General features: G+C 40.3%; 2 protein-coding genes and 1 pseudogene across 19 annotated transcripts in view; 1 reads left to right on the forward strand and 2 right to left on the reverse strand.

The window, feature by feature from the left end:
- Nucleotides 1-14,302, forward strand: part of LOC105278579 (LIM and SH3 domain protein Lasp) — a 36,266-nt gene extending 21,964 nt beyond the window's left edge. The window contains exons 3-6 of one of the 2 annotated variants that reach the window (XM_011337777.3): nt 7,932-8,203; nt 9,722-9,925; nt 10,970-11,217; nt 11,980-14,302. In XM_011337777.3, the coding sequence (XP_011336079.1) occupies nt 7,932-8,203; nt 9,722-9,925; nt 10,970-11,217; nt 11,980-12,159 (904 nt within the window). In that variant the 3' untranslated portion in view covers nt 12,160-14,302. The remainder of the gene's footprint in view (nt 1-7,931; nt 8,204-9,721; nt 9,926-10,969; nt 11,218-11,979) is intronic. The other variant, XM_011337778.3, reaches the window with a different exon arrangement.
- LOC113562714 lies at nt 126-5,391 on the reverse strand (annotated as a pseudogene).
- Nucleotides 14,303-16,013: 1,711 nt separating the features above from the next.
- The window catches only part of LOC105278576 (tropomyosin), a 46,235-nt gene continuing 35,761 nt past the window's right edge, over nt 16,014-26,487 (reverse strand). For 7 of the 17 annotated variants that reach the window (XM_011337768.3, XM_011337767.3, XM_020031376.2 and 4 more), the window contains 4 exons: nt 26,376-26,438; nt 24,107-24,176; nt 19,243-23,425; nt 18,308-18,968 (listed from right to left, as the gene is read on the reverse strand). In XM_011337768.3, the coding sequence (XP_011336070.1) occupies nt 23,343-23,425; nt 24,107-24,176; nt 26,376-26,438 (216 nt within the window). In that variant the 3' untranslated portion in view covers nt 18,308-18,968; nt 19,243-23,342. Of the gene's footprint in view, nt 17,864-18,307; nt 18,969-19,242; nt 23,426-24,106; nt 24,177-26,099; nt 26,163-26,375; nt 26,439-26,487 lie in introns of those variants that run through there. The other 10 variants (XM_026973381.1, XM_011337770.3, XM_011337769.3 and 7 more) reach the window with 5 other exon arrangements.

Below are 26,487 nucleotides of genomic sequence, written 5' to 3' on the forward strand. Positions count from 1 at the left end.
TTTAAATTAGATTTTTCATTTCACCAACCTAAAGCTTATTAAATTCTCTTCAAGATAACGTATTACATTTTACAATTCTGCCTATAGATTTCCTTACATTCGGCAAAATCGATATGGTATCTCATAATTGGGGACTTTCCTCTACATAAATTTGGTTAAAATATTTATGATGCAATTTTAGTGAAACAATTATAAAAACGTGCTATGGATTTATGTAGAAGTAAATTTATAATAATTTTTGAGATTTACCATGACTTAGATGCAAAAGCATTTGCATGACTGTTGTGCGATTTTGTGTCGACGGTATGTAATTTTGCTAACTTGGCAATTTGCGATAAAAATTGCTTCTCGCGGATCTCATCGTCTTCGTCAGCTTAATTCGGGTCCGCGTGACATCGTACGATATTTAAGTACCCTCGATTATTACGAAAAGGAAATGTAATTATCGCTGCTTTGTTGCATATTTGATACCACGAACGATTACGTTCCTTCGAAGAAGAAAATTATGATTACACATTACTTATCAGTTTTGCATTTTGATGAAAGTGACTTTTAAAATGACACTGGAATATAAAAACTTGGCCAAACTAAAAAAGTAATTCGAAATGGAAAAGCAACGTGATGCACAAATGCATCAACGCCAAATTGCGTTTGGTAACCGTTCGTCCCGACGACATGCAGATGGAACAGGAAACGCCGCCGCCCCTCTCTCCCTCTCTTTCTCCTTCTTTTTCTTTTTCTCTGTCTCTGTCATGCCGCGCTTTTAGCTCCGAACAATTTAACAGCTAGTCGTAAAGGGGTGCCCAGCCTAGCGTGGCCTGTCTGCGTGGCTACGGTGAACCGACCTTGTCCTACAATGCACCCACTTCTGGGCCCCACCATCGCCCGAGAAGTGCGGGCACATGAAATTTTATCGGTCCATATTCATGCAGATACGGATTTGTATTATAAAATAAAGCATGCTATTTCTCTCCCTCCACTCTCTCTCTCTCTCTCTGTCTCTCTCTTTACTTTTCTGTTTTTCTCTGCCTTGATACGGTGCAACGTACGTACTTCACGGATCACGACCGTTCGTGCTAAAAATCTATCGTGATTAAAATCACTGGCGTTTTGCGTATCCGGTATTTATCTCTCCTGCTGCGTAACACAATTTATGCGTATTGCACAAAGCAAGTCGGAACAAGCGAACGATGCATGCTAGTTTCCAACGCAGTATCGAAAGCGAGCGCATGGTACTCTGCACAAGTTGCTTCTACGAGATTACTATTATATTTTATCGGAGGGAGAGTCGTCTTTGGATTTTAAATTTGACATACGGGTAGCTTTCTCGTTGCTGAAAGATGTAGAAAATATCGGGCACATCGATATTTCAATGATTTCTCATGAGAGCGATTAGATATATGCAAACGTTTTTTAGTCTTTTTTTTAATTAATAATACCCAATACATTTTCGCTTTTTTACGTGTTTCAAGAGTTTGTAAAAGGTCCTATGTCATGATTTAACGATAAATATAACTTTGAAAAACAATAGAGAATGCGATGAGCAATAAAAAGTTGCTTTACTTTTCGTATTCAGCAAATCATTTTAGACTTGGGCTAGAAAGTTTCTTCGCATGCGTATCCACCCAACTTGGCGCCGGATTACCACTTATTCCAATCGATGCAGTACTTTTTAATTGGATAGTACTTTCGAGATGTGGCTGAGATACGAAAATCTTTTTTCGCAAAGAAATTCGGAATTTACCCGAGACATGGCAGAAAATTGCAGAAAACGGGGATAATAAATATTTGGACTGAATTATATTGCATATATTATGCATCTTAAAAGCGAAAACTTACAAAAAAATGATTAAAACTTTTGCATACACTTAATACTTCCGAAAGCAAATATTTATGGCAAGCGAGTAACTGTTCTCCTCCTCTTCTTTGTACGTATTTCAGGATAATTTCTCAGTAAACAGTTTCATTGTTTTACGCGGAGAATAAAGTTCTGGAAAGTATGCTGAACTTTCGTGAGGCAATTTGCCGTTGAGAAAATAATGTCTCCCATGAAAAGCTAACATTTCCAAGCAGACGGCTGGCTAGCTCAAACGCTGAAAATTAGTATGCCCACCTGCGAAGGAGCGTATAATTTTCTACAATTAATTAAATCATAGAGTGTAATTACTAATTACGATTTACGTGATATTTAATCGAACGGGCACGAGCGTAAATTGCGAATAACGGGTGCCCAGTTTCATCGGCGTCGTCAATTCTAATTTTAGCTTAATTCATTTCTCCATCTCTCTCTCTCTTTCTTTCTCCTGGATTTATATTGATTATGATTACAGAGTGTTGTATAATGCTTTATTTCAACTTCTTTCGCGCGCGTGCGTGTATAAATTGCATTTGTATTGAAAGTTTAATTTCCAAAATATTTAATATCAAAGTTACAAAGAGACAAACAGGCCATAAACTTAAATCATTCACATCACATTCGGATTGCACACCTCTAAAAGAATCTTCATAGAACACGTTTGCAATATTTTTATGCGATAATATTACAGTGATGTGAGCAACCAGACGAGATCAGAAAAATCATTTTTTTTCGTAACTGTGTTTTGTGCTTTCCCAGTGATTTTTATTCTCCCTCGTTTCTCGGCCTTCGTGAGAATTTCTAGAATGCGGACAGAGGTACGGCTTCGCTTTGTCGTCACGATGGACGAGCGCCACGATTCCCGAAGCCATCCGAGACTCAACCGCGGTAACGGAATCCAATAGACCCGCCCCGAGAAATTTCTCCCGTGGCGAATCATTACGCGGTGCTTTACGAACATCGTGCGCATCGGTTGCAATGTTGTACGTAATCGGCCTCACGAGAAATGCGCACTGCGGTTTTGAGCCCCCTAACATTATGCTGCTCATTTATCTCACTCCCGTTCGCGTGATGAAAAGCTAAATGTTACGTTATGGCAAGCTTGCAAGTAAACGCCAGGAAAATTCGACTCGTCGGGAATCTTATGTAAATCTTATGTAAATAGCTTTGCACGAGTCATGAATGCCTTTTTAACACATAACTTTCTCGCCAGAGATCAGTAGATCGTTATCACGTGCTGTCTGTGTAAATGGCTAGCGTGTACAATTATTCACTCATCAAGCGTTATGATTCTTGCCGGTAATCTGTCGTACCTAGTGTCTTATTGCCGTTTTAGTGACGTGATAAACAGGTGCGATAGATGTTATCTAGTTTTGATGAATTGATGCATTCATGTAGTGGTATTTAATAAATCACGTTATACGACGTAACAGAGTAATATAAATAGAGAAACGTTGTTGAATAATGAAACTTGTCTTATCGCGAGGAATTAATATTATTGCTCCGACATGTGCGCGAAAAATTCTTGTCGATGTCGATGAACAATAATCGGAGTAAATTTACTCGTGAGTTACGTTGAGACCAGTCACGTCCATAAACAAACTCGAAATTTTCTATTACCTAGATAAAACAGTTTGCATAAGATATCTCGATTGTTCTGCGATTTCGCAAAAGGCTCGGTACTTGTTTCAGATTTATGGCACGGATGTGAGATGTTTTATATTATTTTATTCGAATGGTGTCATGCTCCCACCTCTCCTTCGCTAAAGTGCATTTTCTGCACTTGAAGGCATAAGTAAATTTCAATAAAGGAGATATTATTATGGGTGTATATCATAGTAGGCAGACAAGCATCTATTAAGAGATTAGTCATCGTCGTATGTGCGTATGTGCCCATGTAGTTAAATGAGTCGATGAATCACTTCATTGCACGTTACATCGCGGTCGATATACATATATATAGTCCTGGATCAGTTTCCGGGAAAAATTAAGTATGAACTGATCGACCGTGGAATTTTTCGTCGAGAATCATTAATGCAATTCCACAGCAACAAAGTGAAAATTAATTAATTTTTATCTCGATTAATTTTCTTCTCGATGTTCTTGTTGGCAACAAGATCTCGCGATTTCGACGACAATGTGACTACGCATGTTTCACATGTAATTCTCAGGAAAATCTTTCTCATCAGGCGTTGACGTAAGAATGTTTTACGCTCAGACGCGCGTTACTTGAGCATCACGTTTTTTTTTATCCCAAGCTGTAATCTGACATCGCAACTCCTTTACATCATGTTTGCAGGATGGAAGATTCAATGCGCGATTGGTACATGATTTTCATCTCTTATCTCATGTTATCTCTGTTACATTATTTTCTGCCATATCTCGTCTCTCTCGTGACGTGCATCTCCCGTAAAACAATTAGAAACACGCAACGCCGCAGCAATCACATGGGAAAACGCGGAATACGTTGCGTTTCCTCGTTCGCGAGCATTGTCAACGTTATTTTTAGCGGTTCCGCTCTTTCCCTTCGGTGAATTCGACGAACACACGCTCGGATCGCACAACTCCATTCGACGGACTAATCTTTCCTCGTCGGGTGTGCAACAATGACTATATCCCGCGATCCGTCCGCTGACAAAGAGAGTCAGAGTGCACGCCTATTATTCGTACACGGTGCACCGGCGTATTACGTAATCGCGTGGCACAATTACCGGGGTGAGACAACGCGCAGGCACCGTATATGGGAAACGAAGTCGTGACACAAATCTCGATTACCGTGCTGCGTGTGTGCGCGGGACCCGATCGTTGCTTGCCTTACGCTCTCCTCGCATGCTGCGTGCGTTCAAGCCAATTTGTACGATTTACTTTCCAGGATATGACCGATTAGCATCGTAGAAAAAATTGCCACCGCGCGCTAAGAGGACAGATTAATCGGCGCAGCGATCCACTTTAACGATCCAAATTATTAAACAGCGCTATAAACTGTTTAATAATTTGGATATACATAATTCCAACAGCATAATCTCTATATTAATTCTAACAGCACTATAATGTTGGAACGTGCGTGCGTGTGTTTTATTTAATTCCCCGCGGAATTGTAAAATGCACTTGCTGGCACACGTGGAGCACGATAGAAAGCGGCAACAGGCTCGTTGAACGAGAATATCTATTAATACAATGCAAAGTACTTCCTTGATTGCGCCATAACAAGATTTTTAACGCGGATCGCGACACGCGATACTACCAGCCGGACGTATTCACGCGTGCCACCGAAATGCATTCTCACGCGTGTCATTTACTGCAAGCGCGTGCATATGATTGCGCGATTTCTATCTAGATAAGCCGGCACGGGATAGCCGGCCGTGCCGTGATTAAATCGCTCGGGTTGCCGACCAGAACGTTTCTATCGAATTTCACTCGGCTCGCCCGGTTATCCCGGTCGATTAATAATTTCCCCATTCTAATTCCGTTAGCGGCGCGCGCCCGCGCCGGCGAACAGCAGCGTTTTATTGGGTTGGCCAAAAAGTAATTGCGTTTTTTTTATATAAATAAAAGGCGAATTTTTCATGGGAAACAAAAACTTTATTAAACAATATATTGTCCATTTTGTTTGATTATCTTTTGCCATTTTTCAGGCAACTTCATGATTCCGCGCTCAAAAAAGTTCTTATCTTTTTCAGCAAAAAACAATTCCACCAACGATTTGATATCCTCATCAGCAGTAAAGGTTTTACCATTCGAGGCGTTTTGCAAAGAACGAAACAAATGGTAATCTGATGGTGCCAGGTCTGGCGAATATGGTGGATGTGGTAACATCATGGTAACACATCCCATCCAAGCTGCAACAATTTTTCACGAGTGACCAAACTTGTACGTGGTCTAGCGTTATCATGGTGAAACACAACACCTTTGCGATTCACCAATTCTCGACGTTTCTGTTTGATGGCATCGTTTAATTTATCCAGTTGACGACAGTATACGTCTGAATTAATGATTTGATTCCTTGCAAGCAGCTCAAAATACACAATACCTTTAAAGTCCCACCAGACTGACAGCATAATCTTTCTTTGGTGAATATCTGCTTTTCAAGTGCTTTCAGCAGGTTCATCACGCTTGCTCCACGATCTTTTTCGTTTGACGTTGTTGTAGACGATCGATTTTTCGTCGCCTGTTATCATACGTTTCAAAAATCGATCATTTTCCTCACGTTTCAAAGAGAATCGCAGATGTCAATACGCTTAGTGAGATGAATTTCTTTGAGCTCATGTGGTACCCAAATATCGAGCTTACTAATGTATCCAAGTCGTTTTGAATGGTTTTCAACACTCGATTTCGATATGTTAAGATTCTCAGCAATCTCTCGTGTCGTTAAACGCCGATTCGAATCGATCAGTGTCTTTATTTTGTCATCATCAATTTCGATTGGTCTTCCTGAGCGTGGTGCATCTTTCACATTAAAATCTGCAGATCGAAATTTAGTAAACCAATTTTGACACTGCCGCAGTTTTAAAGCATCTTCGCCATATACATGACATAACTTTTTATGAGCTTGCACAGCGTTTTTCCCTTTTCGGAAGTAATAAAACAAAATATGAGGAAAATGTTCTTTTTGATTTTCCATTTTGAAATCGACGGCAAAGAAACAATTGTTAACGAAATCGTGTACTTTCTTTTTGTAAAACAAGCTTGAACTGTGAGTTGTTAACCTACATAATGAATTTGCGGTTTAGAATGAAGTTAGTTACATTTCAAGACATGTATGTCCATCTATTGGAAAAAAACGCAATTACTTTTTGGCCAACCCAATACTTGCGCGAATTACCCGCTCGGATTATTCATTGTGCGCGTTCGCGCCGGCTTAAAATAGCTTGTTTATGCACGTCTCATTCGTCGGGGTATGTTAATCGCGCAGCGGCACGCATCACCTTTTACCCACCTAATTAAGAAGCTAAAGTAATTGCGCTGCAGATACAGATACAGATAGTATTCCTTAAGTATCGAGTCAATCGAAGATTTCGGTTTGATTTCCAATTTCTCAAATCGATTTACGAATACAGCAATATTAATGATAATGTTTATATCATACGCGATAATGTTTAATTATAGGCAACGATGGTGATTACTTGGTTGATGAATAATTGGTTCTACTGAATGCAATAAATTAAAATTTTACGCAAACATCGAATCGAACTTTTCAACTAATCTTCAATACTTCGGAGTGATAAAATCAGTCGAGCAATCGCTATTTATAATTTATAATTTATTTATAACGAAAATTATGAAACTATATAATAATCTTGTTATCGTGATGATATTACACGTACACGTGAATGTTATCACTGTTGTAGTTAATGGAGTATTAGCTTATATATTATAACGCTGAATGACTGTATCAAGAAACTCTTATGAAACTCATAAATTAGTTCCATCGTTCGCATTTAGTTCCGCGCATGTGATTTCCTGATTTGAAATAGACACGATAGTTTCTAGTGTACGCAGTTGTAGATAACGAAGGAGAATTGCATTGCGGAGCAACGATGATAGCAAATATCGACGAATGCAAATATCGTTATCACGCGCTGACTGGCTGTCAAACACACGACTCTAGGAAACTCGGATTTTTTTTCTTCCAACTCACTCTCGATTTTAAGTCGAGAAATACAAGTTCGCGTTACACTGTCTTCTCCACGCCTGTTATAATCGACACAGTACTGCACAAAGGATGTTCACGATAAGAGTGACGTCGTTGACCGCTTGTCGTTCTTGTCACTTGGAACTTGCATTTGCTCAGCAGAACTGTCGTATCCCCTTTGTGCGGGAGGTCGCCCGGGGGAATTTATGTAAAATAATGTGAGAAATATCCTCGCCGAGGAGAGAAAAATGCAAGGCTGAAAAACCTTTTGAAATACGTACGTAAACACGAGGGGAACGGCACTTCCGAGCTACCTCGAACACGTTTCTCGTTGGCGGAAATTAATTCTGTAAATCAAATTTCGTGCTCCAGCTCTAGCTGAGAAATCTCGTGTAAAAGTAATCTTACGTGTGAATAACTTTCTTACGTTTGTTTCGCCTGCAGACACATACCAAAAGCCAAAGCCACCACGATGGCGGAGACACCCGAGCTGAAGCGTATCGCGGAGAACACGAAGATACAGAGTAACGTGAAGTATCATGCCGAGTTCGAGAAGGCGAAGGGGAAGTTTACGCAGGTGGCGGACGATCCGGAAACCCTCAGAATCAAGCAGAACAGTAAGATCATCTCTAATGTCGCTTACCACGGCGAGCTCGAGAAGAAGGCGATCATGGAGCAAAAGAGGACAATGACCGGAGAGAACGGCGAACAAATAGGTAAGCGTTGGATTCTTTGATGATGCGTTTCCGTTCCTACAATACAATATTTTTTGATCAATTTTTATCTGGTGAAGTAATGGAAAACGAGTCTGGTAAAATAACGGCAAGGGAACATCTCACATCCAAATTTAACTTTTTTTTCATTTTTATATGTACGTACATCAATGTTTCACGACTTGTGTATTAATTATCTAACTTCATACAAATAATTTTCTTAATAATCGTACATGTGTGTGGGGATTGATAATCTGTGATGTGGGCAGGTACACCCTCAGAAAGGATTTCTGATAACAAGACGAAAAATATTCTTGACTAATTTAATCGTATCACAAGTATAAAAAATATGAAAATAAAACAATTTTTAATTTAAATCAGTAATTTCTATTCTTCTCTCTCCAATTAAATAAGATCGTCTTACTGTCTTGAGACAAGAGTAACATGTACAAATTTATGCTTATATATTCTTGTATGTAGAATAATTTGATATTAGCGCCACTTTATAGTAGGCTTTGTCCATGTCGACGCATCATTTTCTCACAGTCGCTCGTCGACTCGGCGCTTCTGCGTCCTTTATTCCGATAAAACGGCCACTATTTATGTGTTGCAATCGAAAATCGGGAAAGTGTTTCTGTTATTTACAATGCAAGAAATATTAAAAGATATGGAAATGTAAGTATATACAATATACTTACTTGAGAAATAAGATTCGAGATAAGACATTTCCATATCTTTTAATATTTCTTGTAGAGTATTGCACTTATTTATTGTAAATAACAGAAACACTTTCCCGATTTTCGATTGCAACACATAAATATTGGCCGTTTTGTGCAGATTCTACAAATTCTCGTACAAGAATAGAATAAAATGTCTTTTAGATCTGACAATATTCTGAAATCAAGAATATTTTGAATTTGCTAGAAATTTATATCTAAATCCTTCTGAAAAAATGAATGAGATAGCACCAAGATTATTTAAATCTAGATTTTAGAATTTTCTATTTAAGATTAAAATATGCTTCTTTTCAATAATAAATATGATTGTCGCTATAGCGATCTTATTTTATGATAGATTAAAGAGTAATAGCATTAAGTCTAGAAATCTTTTCTGTGGGTGTAATCCTTTTGATTTTTAATTGTGATGAATTTTTATGGTCCATTATATTCACTTGTTCATCAAAAAAGATGGACGGAGAATCGACATCTTTGCGTTATTTTGTGTAACACTCATATACATTAGAGGAAAGACGCCAAAACCGACATATCTATTAAAAATTATGAAATATGTGAAAAATATGATAATATATTTAAATAAATGGTCCAAATACATGAGTTCTTAATACGCTAACTAACTAAATAGGTCGCGTTTATATTAGTTTTGATAAAGTATATAAAGGGGTATGTCTATCTGTTTCGACGCCTTTCCTCGATGTATTCGCCGTACCATTTCATGGTGGGCAGATCGCGTCGCTTCTCGTTGAACGTATCGCTAGAGCTTGTTTGTGCATTGTTGATATAGAGTACGTAGAGTACACAGACGGCACGATCGCCCCTGCATCAAGTATAAACGCCAATCCGCCACCTGCAAGGACGGCGAACTCGCCGGTGCAGAGGACACCAGGTAGGATCGCCGATTACGATCCCCTTAGCGAAGCGAGGCCGAGTCCTTATTCCGCAAGGCAAGCTGCCACCACTGTCATTTACACGAGCGACAAGGGACCAGGTGCGTTTACCTTTCGCGACCGCAATCGCTGCAACTGTTCACTACATAACCGTTGGATGACTATAATGCATTGCATTATAATAGAATCATTATTTTTAAATTAATACTTGAACATGATATACCGTTTACGTCACAAGTGTCTCAATCGTACCAGCGTTTATTTAATAAGATTCATTTAATCGAAATAACGATTTTACGTAATTAATGTAACATTTATATTCTAATTTTGATATAATCAGTGACGTGTAATTGTTGACATTTTTATAATATATATACTTGAATATTTATAACATATATATAATTGAATATATGCGCGAAGAAATTTATAATACGTTTATTAGCTGTGTTAGCCAATAATTAAGATCGGCGAAAGATCGAAGGTAGGATCAAGCAGGATGATAAATTATAACGATATATTTTCTATTGTGACGCAAGACCTTCTGCATTGATCGCATTCTACGGCTATCATACGATCATGTGGGATAGCCGTGTCCCGTGCACACTTGGTTTCGATAGATCGCAGCTTTAATTGGATTACTCTTTACGGTCAGACAACGCTTAGGCGCTCCTATTGTATCGCCAGAGTTATTACAGTCTTGGATTGTAATGTCGCCTAAAGCTTTATTGCCGCTTGTCGGACTTAAACGCTCTCTCATGCATTTCGTACTCGCATCATTATGCCTGCATCGTCATCCCGCGCGATTCATCAACAAAGACGAATCGTCGATCGCAATTTGCACCGGAATTAATCGTTACGACATCGCTGCGTTCGCCTTGTTGGGCGAATGGAAAGTGTAATCACTCTTGTTTAACGTTCTTCGTTCTGTGGTTCCTCGTCTACTCGTTGCTGAAGCTTTCTAAAGGAGTTTGCTGAGCAATTTACGTGATAGAAAAGAGACCCGTGTCGATTGAATAATGATTGTTATTAATCGAGGATAAACGCGTATACTTACAGTAATCAAGCATTTACAACAGCAGCATGTATAAAAAATTTATTCGCCAGTTATTTGTCATATGTGAAAGTACAATTGCGTTGCATTGCAGTGACGAACCCACCGACACGAAAAATCGGCTCAGTCGCTGACATCGATCCGGTGAACGAATATTATGGATCGTTAACGCCAGCCACGAACAATAATCATGTGTCTCAGCATCAACCTCAGCATCAGCCTCAACATCAGCATCAGCATCAGCATCAGCATCAGCATCAGCATCAGCCGCTGCATCAGCCTCAGCATCAACATCAGCATCAGCATCAGCATCAGCCGCCGCCACCTCCCTCTAATGTTGGGGTAAATATTCTTTTCATTTATTATATGTATATATATCGTATGTAATATTGTTTTCTTACGTTATAATTTATTTAAGTAAAATATACACAGTAAAAAATTAAATATAAAATGTTCGTTTTAATAGTTTTTGCATATCGCAATATTGCATGTCCAGAAAGTCCACTCTAAAATTTAAGTTTAAGTAACTCACTCGTCGTGTGCTACTTATTGACAAAACTAGAAATGTTAAGTAAGTAACACGATACTTTACATTTATTTTTGTTATTGTGACTTTAAGTGTGATGTAAAAATAACATAAAAATTAATTAAACACTACATGGAAGAGTAGTTACACTAACTCGCACAGAAATGTTGATAGAACATTTGACTTTGAGACATGTTGATTGTTTAAAATAATTGTGTTTAAAATAACTAAAAGCACTCAAAATAATATTCCATTTCTAAGAGACACACACGAAGCGTTAAGTTATGAAAGTGACATAAATGTAACATATAAAAACGTTATAAAAATTTTAACATATGGACGCACAAGTTTTTACTGTAAATATCATGAACAAATAAGTAAATATAAAATTTTATAAAAAGAATTTGACGCGCTAGAAAATAAGTCTCTAAACCAAACTCTATGCGATTAAAATTAGAAGGAGAGATTATAAATATAAATTAATATTAAAATACGTGTAACGTAAACGTGTAACATGTAATATGTAGCACGCAATTTTACTTGTTTCCGCTTCTTACAACAAATATGTGCTTTTGCAGAGAGTGTACAGAGCAATGTACGATTACGAGGCGCAGGATCACGACGAGGTGAGCTTCTGCGACGGCGATCTGATTGTCAACTGCACAGCCGTCGACGAGGGGTGGATGACCGGAATGGTGCAGCGTACGGGACGACACGGCATGCTACCTGCTAATTACGTCGAGCCGGCGCAGATTTAAACATCTTCCATATCGAGCTTCCATTCGCTAATCATCGCCGCGGCCGTCGCTTCGATCACGAGAACGTTCTGCTGGAAGGAAGGGACGGTGTAAAGGAAAAAGGAAAAGAAAGGCACAATACTCGAGATAGCTCCACTCGGCTCTGGTTACTCGCGAGGCCGACCGGCGAAGTCGATTCTCCTGATCGAAACGGCCAAGCGCCTCCATTAGATAGAAAATCAGATACTTTTTACCTACCGTTTTCGGAAAATTTTCGATTCTTCGAGTGCGACGTGAATTCGATCCTTTTCTTCTTTTTTTTTATATCTCGATATCATCGGGACACTCGATTTTTCGATGAAATTCGAATGTTTCGCTCCTGGAATCTATATGGAGTATTGAAGGCAAGTTTAAGAATCGTGAATTTCCAAGTCTAATGTTCGAGGATGCGCTTGACGAGTATTCAAGTTCGACGACATCACGAGAACCCTCGCGATGTATTTGAAGGACCATTCATATATTTTGCATGTTAGAATTCCACGTGATGGGACCAAACTTTAGTTGCGTAACCGCGACGAATCACGCCGATGAAAGCTTGTGCGGAGCGACACAAGTACCGACAAGCAATTACGACGCGAGTCAAGGGAGTAAGAAACATGGTTTTTGCTATGCAATTTTCTATAAAGCATCACTTTAATTTTTTTCTTCTTTCTAGTGAATTATATTAAAAATCGCTCGAACATCATTCCTTCGTTTCGCTATTTTCTTTTTTTTCGGAGATTAATAGATTATTATTATTATTATATTAATAGATTGAAGCGTATGAAAGATTATGCTAACTTTGGTTTCAATAGAACGTTCTCTATGGGTTTTTTTAATTCATTCTTTCAGCGTAGGAAATTTTATGTTACTTGTTATTCTGACATGCCAGGTAGACTTTTATATTTCCGATCGTTTTGCGATTTATAGAAGATACTATTTTGTTTTCTTACCTTCCGCGGATATTTATAAAAAATTCTATTTTAATGTACGTTTCCTCCTCGTAATCGTAACGAAACGTAGAAACAAATTCATCTTTCATTGCATTTGTAATCGAAAGGGAACAACGTAACGTGCCTTATATATACAAGCTATCAATTAACAGCGATACAGATCTTCCATCGTAACGTAGCCATACGTGAAAATGTGTCAAACTAGCGTCAATCAGAGAGATATAAATTTTTATCGCGCTATTATAATCCGATGTGAATTTTACTTGATAATATTAATTAATATTGCGACGAAGCGAGTTAACATAATGGAGTATTAGATATCGTTGACGCAAAAGATGCTGACACCTGCCTCTCTTTCTTAATCACAAAGCACGGAAATAATGCTCGTTGAACACCGTTGTTCGCCATCAGAAATAATTAACGACAATTAACCGATTATTTACTTCATAGCTCTTAAGTTTTACTTGTACGCTTCCGCATTACGTTCCAAAATTGCATTTACATGTATTGTTGAAATAACTTATTTATCGTTTGCCGACTCTGAGGTAAACCAAGTGACCTTGACAATCCTTGATCGCGCAAGTACAATATTTTACATGTACATTATGCTGATGTCGAGCACCTTTTGCTAAATTCGTGTCTCAAAAGCGCCAGGACCAATCGCGTCGGTCAGCACGACAATTCCCGGAAGCAGCTTCTTAGCCGATTTATTCGTAACGGTCGCGAAACGGCTGTATCGTGTTGCCATCGCGAGGTGCTTCACCCTTAGTGCCTTACCGCGAGCTTCCCCACTGCGTTTCTAAATTCGAGAAATGTAACACGAAACTGGTATCCTCGGAAACACGTATCTTTTACCTGACTAGGCAGATCACGCTGCGTGGAACGACGTCCGCGACGTCCCGGAGATCAACGGGAACGTGCAGGGGCAGACAATGTCGGTCGTTCGTTGCGAGCGCGGCGCGTGACGTCGTTCGACCTCGTTTATAAGCGAAGAGAATGATATTTTTTGGTAACACGTTACTCAGCACTTTTGTAATTACTAGATCGCTGATAAGACTTGAAATTTTAATTGCAACTTACAGAAGTATATATGTTAGCGTTGTGTTTAGAGACAGATAATATTATATTGTCATATCGAATCATAAATAATGAATATGTATGTTATGTAAAAATTCTTTGTCATTCATCTGGCGCACCTCCACTCTTCCTTCCTATTCTGGGTCTCGTGCGAGGAGAAACGAATCACGAAGCTGCGAAGCGTTCGTCATTACACTTTATCACAGAGTACGTCATTTATTTTCACTCATTGCTATTTAGAGTCACAAGTTCGATATTCGCATTTATATGTACAATACATTTCTTTCTGGTGAAGAACGAGGATTGATTTTATCATTTTTTCTATTATATTTCTAGACGAAATGTCTCTAGTTTGATGTTACATGGTAGTGAAGGACGAATTTCAACTTTTAATACAATCCAATATTCCGTTCGCGAAGAGACTGCAAATTTCACTGACGCCACCGGCATTCAGCGCAAAGTATTAGGAGTGTGATTTAGTTTTGAGGGTTTTGCAACAGATGGCTGTAGTGTCAGTTTGTTCCAATAGCTGTTTCCGATAACTGTTCTTTCTTACGGTGTTGACATTATCCATGACATTTAGTAGCATTATAGCAATAGATGCAATAACAGTCGTGTTTATATCATCGTAAAAATGCAACTTCCGAAAGCTCTTTAGCATTTTCGACATGCGTTGCTTTTGTTTTTTAATCAAAAGAAAACTGCGGCTGACGGTTATAGAATTCTTGTGGAAACTTATGGTGATTCTGCCCCATCAATTAAGACGTGTGAATACTGGTTTAGACGCTTTAAGAGTGCTGATACTGATGTGAAGGACAAAGAACGCTCGGGACAACCAAGAAAGCTTGAAAATGCAGATTTCCAAGCATTATTGCACGAAAATCCAACAGAATCCACTTCAGAACTTGCCAGAGCATTAAATGTTGATCGTACAACAGTTACGAAACATTTACATGAAATGGGAAAAATTCAGAAAGAAGGGAAATGGGTTCGACATGAATTATCGGAAAGTGCCATTTGAACATTTGCATTTCGTTGATCGCCAGGCAAAAAAAGAAGAGTCTTTTGTCTCGGATTGTTACTGGGGATGAAAAGTGGATCTATTTTGATAATCCGAAACGCAGAAAATCATGGGTGGATCCAGGCGAACCATCAACATCCACTCCGAGACGCAATATTCACGGTTCAAAAGTAATGCTCCGTATTTGGTGGGATAGTGTACTACGAGCTGTTAAATCCGCATGAGACTGTCACGGCTGATCGTTATCGACACGAATTGTACAAGTTGAAGCAAGCATTGGACGAAAAACGACCACCAATTGCGAGTAAACGACGGAAAGTGATTCTTCTTCGCGACAACGCTCGACCTCACGTTGCGTTATCAGTGAAAGAAACACTATTAGAGCTAGAATGGGAAGTCTTACCGCACCCCGCGTATTCTCCATGCGATTATTATTTGTTCCGGTCGATGCAACACGCTTTAGAGGATACACACTTTGATAATTTGGAAGAAGTGCGAAAATTCGTCGACGAATGGATCAACTGAAAAGAAGAGTGATTTTATCGTGGTGGAATCCATCTCTTGCCAGAAAGATGGGAAAAAGTTATAGAAAACGAAGGAAAATAGTTTGATTAAGGTATTCATTCATTATCATATTTAAATACATGCGTTTTTGAGCAAAAAAAACCCTCAAAACTAAATCACACCCCTAATAATTAATAAATATTCAGACGCTCGCGAGATATCGTTCAATCAATGTGACAATGAGCCGGCAGACTCCGAGCAAGGCATTCAGTATGCAGAGATATAAAATATGCATATTTATTGAAAGTAATGTAAATACAATAAAATGAGATGATTATCACATAAGATAGATAGTCAAAAGATCGCCATCGCATCAGGTGCATGTTCGAGAGTCTCTGAGCTTGGTCCACCTCAAGATTGATTCGTCGGTCCCGGTAGCCTGCGTGATTGTGCACGAACCTTCAATAAATTAGCGAGAATGATTAACGACTAAGGTACAAAACTTTCAGCATTTAAGCCACGCGCTGCCGAGAGCCGTGATTTATCGAACTTGATCGACTTCCCGTTTCGTTTCGTTTCGGTCGTTTCAAGCGAGTAAATTTTTATACTATTCTCGTTTGCGCGTCCAGCCCAGTCGCTTTGCAAATCTCTCTCTATCGTAGAAGCAGTTTATTTATTTATTTACGCTACAATGAACACTGTATCTCGCTCGCGTTGAACGAGACGCCTTATTTTAGCAATTCGGTCGGCAATTCATCGATAATTTGACACAGTATGCTGCACGATACAACGTAGAAGCGTGACGCGAGTAAAGTATCAACGCGGTACATGGTACTCCTTAATGTAATGGAAAAGAACTTAACGTTAGTACTGGCTAATATTAGACCGCACTGCCTGATGGTACGGTGGAATGAAGAAAAAAATCACGCGGCTGATGGTGAACGTTAACGCTGCCTCTGCTGAGACGACAGAACGGAGTCGCTAAGCAGGAATTCTTCTCGTGTGCTCGTTCGTTGGACTCCAACGCCTTTTATTATCAACAATTTCCTCTCTTGTCTTTGACAATCGTGATGATCTTTAGGTAGAAACCGGTATGCTCGTCCCGAAAGAGAATTTATCAGCAGCTTCGCTTCAGTTTCCCTACGTTTACGGATGTGGCTCGAACACGTTCTCGTCGTAGTGACAATGGCAACTGGAATGCGGTTGTACATTTAAGGCCGTAACACCGTTGTGTCCTGATGCAGGTTTCGAGTGAGCGAAAACGTCGTCCCCGGCTCGTAACGCGCAACGCGCTCTTGTTAATGAAGCAGCGTAGTATTCCGATACGGAGTAACGTTCGGTAGAAATTGTGCAGTCCGCGAGCGAAAGAAAGATAACTTATCCTGTTAAAGGTCTCCCTCTTAATAGCTAATACCGTTATGTATAAAGAGCCTAGGCGGAACTTACGGGATAATACAAATCGTGGGGCATCCTGACGGAAATGTAATGAAGATTATTGCATGTGGGGGGGGGGGGGTCAGATAAAATTAATGCGCGAGCATAGGCGCAGGTAGCAGAACCGGCGCTCGGTAAATCGTCATCGTCATTGAGCCGAGTGATTTTCGCGCCGGATATCGGCACGATATCGTCGTGCATCCCCAGGTGTGTTGCGTGTATCGGTAATTGTACCGAGGTTCTTCCTGTCCGGGGGTAAATTGCGTGTAAAAACCTTTACGAAATGTTGGCCGAGCCTGTTGAACGGAAATCGAGTGGAGAAACGTAGAATGCGCGAGACAACGATTTTACGATTAAATGATCGAACGTTCCGGGCCGTTCGCGCCAAATATCGCCGCGTTCCGCGCTGCGTTAACGCTGAATGTCGGCGGTGCCGTCCTCCTCCTCGTTCTCTCGACTTTGTCGGCGGGTGCTACGATGCTAAATGTATTTGGACGACGTGTAGCGAGGGGTCCGCGTGCTGGCAGTGTCATTTTTTTATTGTAGCCTGAACGATCTGTGTTTTAATCATTTCTCTCTCTCGCTTCTGCCGTACGACGCATTTGGCCTGCCTGCTAATATCCGGCGAGGTCGGCGAACGTCTGATCCATCTCGTCGGCGATCGCTTTGTATTTACAGCGCTCGTTTACCAGCACGTCTGCAACGAGAAGGGAGGGAACGCGATATTAGTGGATGGTACAACGTGTTAGTCCAGGTGTACATTTTAATATTTTTTAATCGGAAAGAGAAAGAGAGACAGAGAGACACAGACACATACACCTCTCAGAATGTTCACGGTTCACGGTGGATTGTATCAATGATATCTGGGATTAGACAGTATTATTAGTTGTAAAGCGGTTTCTAGGGAAAGTAGAAGGAATTAAGGGATTAACACGCTTGGACACAGTGATTTGGTCTTGTATTTTATTTTTCTAGGCTTAGAATTTTGGCTCGGAGAGGATCGGATAGAAGGTACACAAGGCTTAAGTTCACAGCACGTTTTATAGAGGTTTGTGGAGATTTCCAGGAGGATCATCGCAACTTACTGCTACAGTTTCGTGGAGGAACGGAAACGTAAAGTGCGGAAGAAGAAAACACCGTGTTAAATACTATCCGATATTTTATTTAATCTCTTCTCTGGAGTACTCGAAACAAAAGTGGTCTTGTACAATGCGCAAGTATCAAGTCGCATCACTTATGTATGTTATGACGCAGAATCATCGAGATAAATTTCAGAAGCCAATGATGTTTTATTGATGACACGTACAGGTGTCGGACCGTTACTTTTCTCTTTTTTGCTCTACTTACCGCGCGTGCGTAGTCGCCAAAGCAGCGTAATGCAGCTTACTACGCTCGGGAGAAATTGCGTATATCTGTAATTTCAATTTATCAAGCGGCGTTTTCGAAAGGAAGAAATAAATAAATAAATAATCGCGGCTGCTGAGAAAGCCGAAAGCGCAGAAAGTGGAATCTCGCTGGTAAATAGAAAAACCGAGAGAGAGCACGTTGATCACGCGGAACGTATTTTATAATACACTGAGTTTAATTACGATAACAAAAGTGTACGCATCGGATGGCCGTTGTCGCAGGTCGACCGCGACCGGATCGCACGCGGGATGCTGGTGCACGGTGACAGAATTCGACAGCGGGTGCGGACGTTCGATGGCCGATACAGCCATTGGTTTAACCAACCAATTCGGTGAAGGTGAGGTCCAGGTCGTCGCAGATGTATTTGTACTTCTCCTTCTCGTGGACGAGTTCGTCTGCAAGAAAGCACAGCGCGTTAGGAGACGTTCTTCAACTCTTATCGATTATTACTCATTGCGTTATAACTTAAATGAGCTTGAAGAGATGAAAGAATTCGGAGACAATGAGAACCGAGGGATAAACAACGCGATTTGATCCTTTGTGAAACGTAGCAAGCATCGATTTTAAATATAAAGGTGATACTTGAGGCTTAGAAGATTTCTATTAGGCGTTCGATTAGAAAGCTGCGGTTGTTAGGAGCGAGTGGATTAAAAAGCATGAGCAACTTACGGCATACGTGTTAAAGTGCAAGCTAGATTTGTAAGAAGGGTTCGTTTGTTTGCTTTTTATTTTGTCGTAGCGATTTAGGAGGATGGTTAGTACGCCGCGTTAAACGCCGTAGAGTTCAAAGAACGCATTATCCAGGCCGTCCCCGACCTCCTTGAATTTCTCCTTTTCGGTCACCATCTCATCTGCAAGCATTCGCAACGTTAGCCGCTACGCAGTTACGCGTCACCTGCGGTATAATGGTGTAGTGCGAAAGTGTGCAGTACCGAAATAATGAAGAACGGTGCCGAGGAAAGAAACGTGAGAAATGTTGTGTTAAAATTGTGTAAATCGCTGAGCAAGCACTCGGTGTGGCGGACTGGCCAAGCAGGATGGCAGTGAAAGTAATGAAGCCTGAGAGTCGACAGTCTGGGTAAATTATGAATCTTAACGTGCGACTTATAATTGTTATTCCAATAATTCTGTACCATTTTTCCTAAATCTCTTAGCTATCATATATACCTTCAACTTACACCCTTAATCCTTAACATTGTTTTTTCAACTTGAAATAAATTTCGCATGTTTTTAAAAAATTATGTTACTCGATTATAAATTGCAATCTTCAATTTTAGCTTCTTGCCACGATGCGAGAAGAATCGATACTGCAATCGATAACACGTGTTCTATCTACGATAGATATTGATAACGCAAGGATGTTATCAGTATCGATAAAAGACTGCGCAAATGATCGGAAAGGCACATCTGTGAAATAGTAATTGCCCTACAACAGAGATGAGAGACAATCGTCAAGTTTATAGGGATATTACACGTGAGATTTCTGTCATGCGTTTAAGTAGCGAAATCGGATTAAGCAGTTTTTACTCACCGTAAAAATTATATGGCATACGTACCACACTTGTCCTCGCTTGTCATGCTTGTTACTGTAACTCTAACAACAACAAGGCGGCCACAGTGTTACGTCGCGTGGACAGTAATTATGTTAACGGTGGAGGATTAACATCAGCGCAGGTGAAATAAATAAAAAAGAAATGAAAACACAACGAAAACAAACACACTCTTTTTCAAAATTAAAATATATATTATAAACAGTTTTATAATAATAGTAATATATAATAATCATTATTATTACAATGATATTAGTGTTATTATCATTCCATTCATTAATATTAAGTAAATTAATAAACTAAAACTCTCTCTCTCTCTCTCACTCTCTCTCTTTCTCTCTCATAAACTCAAGTATATATCTGCGTTTCCATAATTTCGGTATTACTATTCAAAAAAGAAAAAAAACGGGGCTAACAAAACTCAACGATGGGACGTGTAGTCTCGTGTAGTTGTGCTTTTCGCGATTACTTTCTTGCTTTTTCGGTGAACGCTCGCTCGTGGCGGCGCCAACTTGGAGAACAAACGCGGTCGCGCTGGGTCTCTTTGGGTGGCCTTTCGATGACGCACATGTGTCACTGTATTGCATGGTCCATCATCATCTTCACACAAACTGAGCTCTAATTCCATTTCGCGGATAATATACAAGCCGAGAGAGTCCAAACTTCTGAACCGGAATACCATTCTGATCGACAATGCGGTGTTAATGTAACGTGATCGCGTTACGAGATCATGCGATTAACGCGCAATAATATTACAATTGTAGCAAGATGTACCGATATGTACATGTAAGTGAATTTTAATGAAGAGAGACTAATCGATAAGAACTTTGACGGAGAAGGCAAAATATTCCCGTCATTTCATCGTCGTGGGGAATCACTTTCGAGCGTACGCGACTCATCCCATCATCAGGTAGCTCCGTACCTTCACGACCGCTCAATGACCCCACGACGATAAAATGTACAGGCGTTTACACATCGAAACGGGAAGAGGACGATGCACATTCCTACATCAAAAGGCCATCCAAGAATATGCTGCAGGAAAAGTGCTACAAGAATAACCATGAACGGCGTTACGACACCGGGGTAGGTAGGTAGTAGATACACGGCGTAGACGTGTTTCTATTAAAAAAACAAAAGAAGGAGGAAAGGAAAGGATTTGAAGAGAAAATTTCTGCGCGGTTGCTCGATGGCGGGCGTGAAGTAGCAGTAATATTAATGGGATATAACTCTCTCTGCATTAATTAATAATAATAATTAATTAAAGACGACCTATGCGCCGCAAGGTGAAAGTAAGTAATTAATTAATCAATTAATTCCGAATATATTCGTCGTCTTGACGATCGTTATCGATCCCTTCGATCTCTTTGATTTGCTGTCACGATCGAAACGAAGCACGTTCCCTGCATCGAGGTTCGATATATTGGCCGTGGTTAATATTTATATAGTAAATATATACAGGCACGATCGGTAAATCTCGAAAATGGCTCAGCTGGCACGGGAAGCTGCTCTGCAGCGTCACAAAAGAGTCTGTTGTTTGCCCGCTCGTATCTTAAATATTGTGCATTGATTGATTGATTGTTTTTTAGGCTCGACGTTAAATCGTCCTGCACGCACATTGCACACACGTATGTTACATAGGCCAGACGACTCGCGATTGCACCCTGATTGTGCGAAAAAAAGACCGCATTGATATATAATAAATGGCAATGTATCGCGTTGGCGCGCGCTCGATTTTGCCTGGATGACTCTGAATATTGCACAACGAAGAGACAAAGACGCGCTACGAAAGGTGTACATGTGTAAAAAAACATTGTTGGCAGTTTGGCAGTGGCTTTCTCTTAAATGCGCGGTTATTATTGCTCGCTGTCGTCTTTGCTTTCATCGGCGGCAATGAGAAGATGATCGACGCGACACGACGACCGACGAAAAACTCCGACGAACAAAAGAAACCAACGAAAACGCGCCTTCTCGCGCGAGCTGAGCCGCGTGGAATGCGGAATGCGATGCGAAAAGTATAATAATGAGCACTTGAGGTTTACCCCCCCCGTCTCAAGCGGGAGCCCGCGACGCGACGTATTTTTTCTTTTTCCACCGAGAGAAGCAAATTCGATGAGACGCTCGACCGGTGAGGATAAAAAAGAATTTTCGCAAAAGTCACTTGTAAAAGACCTTTCGGTCGGCAGTCTCGTTTAATAATTTAGTAATGGGGATTTCAGGCTGATTTCACGTTAGACGAGTCCGAGCACAGTTTACTATATAATTATATAGTAAGTACAATATCATATACATATAATTATATAATAGATCACATTTAAACGTCGTCTTTGGCGGATAAAAAACAAAATGATAATTGGCACACGCTCGGGAAAGCTGGTCTCAAACTTGTCTCATCGAATTTCCTCTTTTCCTCTCGGCACGAGCAATCCGGATCGTCCCGTCCGCTTCCCTCCGACTCTGCGTCTCTCTCTTACTTCGAAATCCCACTCACGTATTCCTCCCACGGCCAGTTTCGTAACGGATTTAAATCGCGGGAGCGAGAGCTCGGAGACGCCTCAAACCGGTCGCAGCCATGCCTCGATTTGTGTATTGCCCTCGAATTAAAATTTAAAGGCAGACTAAGCTAAAATCTAAAGCTAAAAATCCGATTTAGATTACAAGTACCTCATATTATTTATTTACGGAACCATCCTGTCGTTTGTCCTCTTGTATTACTTATTCTTCCTCATTCAATCCCTTTTACGTCCTCTCTCTCTCTCTCGTTCTCTCTTTTTCTGCCGTACTAATCCTCTCGTGCTGCATCTTCCTTCCTCTTCCTCACGCATACACGCTCATATTCTCCGCTCTTTCATTTTCCCCTCTTTTACTCTCATGCTACATCAGTCTCTATCTTACGTCACGCGCATACAAATAGATACACGCAACGTACGCGACGGATCGCGTACACTCAGGCACGCACAACACATACACGCACTGCGGATGGACGTAATGGAGGGTGTAAGGCTAGCCTAAAGACTGCATTTTTATCCGTTAATATTAAGGTGTGCACCACACACGAAGCGCTCGCGCCGTAACGGCGGCGTTTCGTTTCTCGTTCACTTCTCGTTGCCGCCGTTCTGCTAATTCTCTCTCTCTCTCTCTCTCTTTCTCTTTCTCGGATGTTTCTCGCTCCCTAAACGTTTTCGCGTTATGTGTTTTTGTCCACCGCGAAAGACACACGATCTACATGTTCTGGATGTCATGCAGGGTGGCCTCCATCTCCTCCTGTAGCAATTTGTTTTTCTCTCTCTCGGCCGTGAGGTCGTCTGCAAAGATCACTGGTTAAAGGGAAGTAACACACGGCAAGCCACACGCGAGCGTAACACACTGCGTTTCGGCGGTTAGGTGGGCAGTTTAATGCGCTAATTAAACACGGTATACGCACACACACACACACACACACGGCGGAAAATGGGGGCTGCTTTACGATTGTCGAATCGCCACGTTCCTGGCGATATATTGTATAATTGAGAAAAATTGATTGGCATAAATTTAAAAAAAGTATACTTGAGGTTTCATTATGCTCCGATTGAAGTTTTCGTTTGAAAATTCTCTCTGTCATTTTATAAAGAAAAAAAACCTCTGACACTTGTAATTAGCTACTTCTTTGTCGAGAATACGATTGCAAACCTTTTAACGTGCGCGCGACATTAATTCCTAAAAAAGAATCTAGCCACTTGGGAAATGTTTTTTACCAGCCTCTTCCGTAAACTTCTTCCCTATCGTTCTCTCTTTCTCTTTCCACTTGATAAACAATTCAATTTATATCACAGAATCCATGTCCGAGTACATAATAAGAGTTAACGCAATTATCTCGAGAAATCAAATTAAAGTCTACGATACGTGATATCAAAGAGAGAACCGAAATGATAAATAGATATCGAAAGATATAACGATGTCATTGTTATTATTATTATAAATATATTCTTTTCTTATTGCATACGCACCTTCGAGCCTGTCAACCTCCTTCTGGAGTTTCTGCACGGATCTCTCCGCGAACTCAGCGCGTGCCTCAGCCTGCACAAACGCAACACTTTGTCAGTCAGAGAGTCACGGTTCCAATGTAATCACTCATCGATTTCAAAAGAGAACGAGAATCGTGAGGAAGCATAATTCCTTCGTCGAGATTTACGACCGTTCTGCATGTTTGAAATCGTTGAGGTTGTTAATTAATAATCGCTCGAGATTAATACTTCACGCCATGCAAGTAAAACGAATTTCACTTCACACACGACTGCGACTGCAGTAATGAGTCTCGTAACCAAGGCTGCGAAAGATTTAGTTATGGCACACTACGATTTGCATGATTAATACACTATTATCGAGAACAATGTCTCGTTTGTCCGGTACAACACTACTTTAATGCATTCACGTTCGTCATACCTTGTGATGTGGTCTACGAGACAGATTTAGTTGTTCGCAAAGGGCTCAAAAGTCCCCGCGTGAATAATTTTACACCTCGTTCGCAACAAGTATACGATTGAAAGCGCTTTTTCATCATGTATTACATTTCTCACTAATTTCACTGATTGTATAATATTATTTTACCAGAGATATTAATTTTTATGTATTAGGAGTGTGATTTAGTTTTGAGGGTTTTGCAACAGATGGCTGTAGTGTCAGTTTGTTCCAATAGCTGTTTCCGATAACTGTTGTTTCTTACGGTGTTGACATTATCCATGACATTTAGTAGCATTATAGCAATAGATGCAATAACAGTCGTGTTTATATCATCGTAAAAATGCAACTTCCGAAAGCTCTTTAGCATTTTCGACATGCGTTGCTTTTGTTTTTTAATCAAAACAAAACTGCGGCTGACGGTTATAGAATTCTTGTGGAAACTTATGGTGATTCTGCCCCATCAATTAAGACGTGTGAATACTGGTTTAGACGCTTTAAGAGTGCTGATACTGATGTGAAGGACAAAGAACGCTCGGGACAACCAAGAAAGCTTGAAAATGCAGATTTCCAAGCATTATTGCACGAAAATCCAACAGAATCCACTTCAGAACTTGCCAGAGCATTAAATGTTGATCGTACAACAGTTACGAAACATTTACATGAAATGGGAAAAATTCAGAAAGAAGGGAAATGGGTTCGACATGAATTATCGGAAAGTGCCATTTGAACATTTGCATTTCGTTGATCGCCAGGCAAAAAAAGAAGAGCTTTTGTCTCGGATTGTTACTGGGGATGAAAAGTGGATCTATTTTGATAATCCGAAACGCAGAAAATCATGGGTGGATCCAGGCCCAACCATCAACATCCACTCCGAGACGCAATATTCACGGTTCAAAAGTAATGCTCCGTATTTGGTGGGATAGTGTACTACGAGCTGTTAAATCCGCATGAGACTGTCACGGCTGATCGTTATCGACACCAATTGTACAAGTTGAAGCAAGCATTGGGCCAAAAACGACCAGCAATTGCGAGTAAACGACGGAAAGTGATTCTTCTTCGTGACAACGCTCGACCTGACGTTGCGTTATCAGTGAAACAAACACTATTAGAGCTAGAATGGGAAGTCTTACCGCACCCCGCGTATTCTCCATGCGATTATTATTTGTTCCGGTCGATGCAACACGCTTTAGAGGATACACACTTTCATAATTTGGAAGAAGTGCGAAAATTCGTCGACGAATGGATCAACTCAAAAGAAGTCATTTTATCGTGGTGGAATCCATCTCTTGCCAGAAAGATGGGAAAAAGTTATAGAAAACGAAGGAAAATATTCTGATTAAGGTATTCATTCATTATCATATTTAAATACATGCGTTTTTGAGCAAAAAAAACCCTCAAAACTAAATCACACCCCTAATATATTCTCTATATTCTAATATTCTAATAGTGATGAATCGAGACTTAATTTTACAATTATCACAATTCGGCGGAAATTGTTCGATTCGAGGTATTTTAAATTCTGTTTGCACCTTTACTTACCTCTTTCAGTTGACTATCCAGGATCTTCACCTGGCCCTCGAACGTCTCCTCTCTCTGCGTCGCCTATGTTTTAATCAAGCAACAACAAAAGACAGAACAAACTCTCGTTAGTACACTGCAGCAACGCGCAACGCTGGTTCAGTTATTTCTAAAGTAGGATCAGGTGCGAAGAACAACAGGGACACGCGAGTTAATATTTTAGTGGCAAGATCTACGACGCGAGGATGGATCACACATTACAAAGTGCAAAGCAAGACACTCCCAAAGGACGTGTACCTCCTTTAGACGGGTAGTGAGGGTCTTAATTTGGTTCTTGTATTCCTCCTCGCGCTGGTTGGCCTACGTATAATAACGTGTGTTATTTCTCTCGCTTGTAACAGTGATTTGT

The sequence above is a fragment of the Ooceraea biroi genome, chromosome 10 (genome assembly GCF_003672135.1).
Source record: "Ooceraea biroi isolate clonal line C1 chromosome 10, Obir_v5.4, whole genome shotgun sequence".
NCBI classification, from domain to species: Eukaryota; Metazoa; Arthropoda; class Insecta; order Hymenoptera; family Formicidae; genus Ooceraea; species Ooceraea biroi.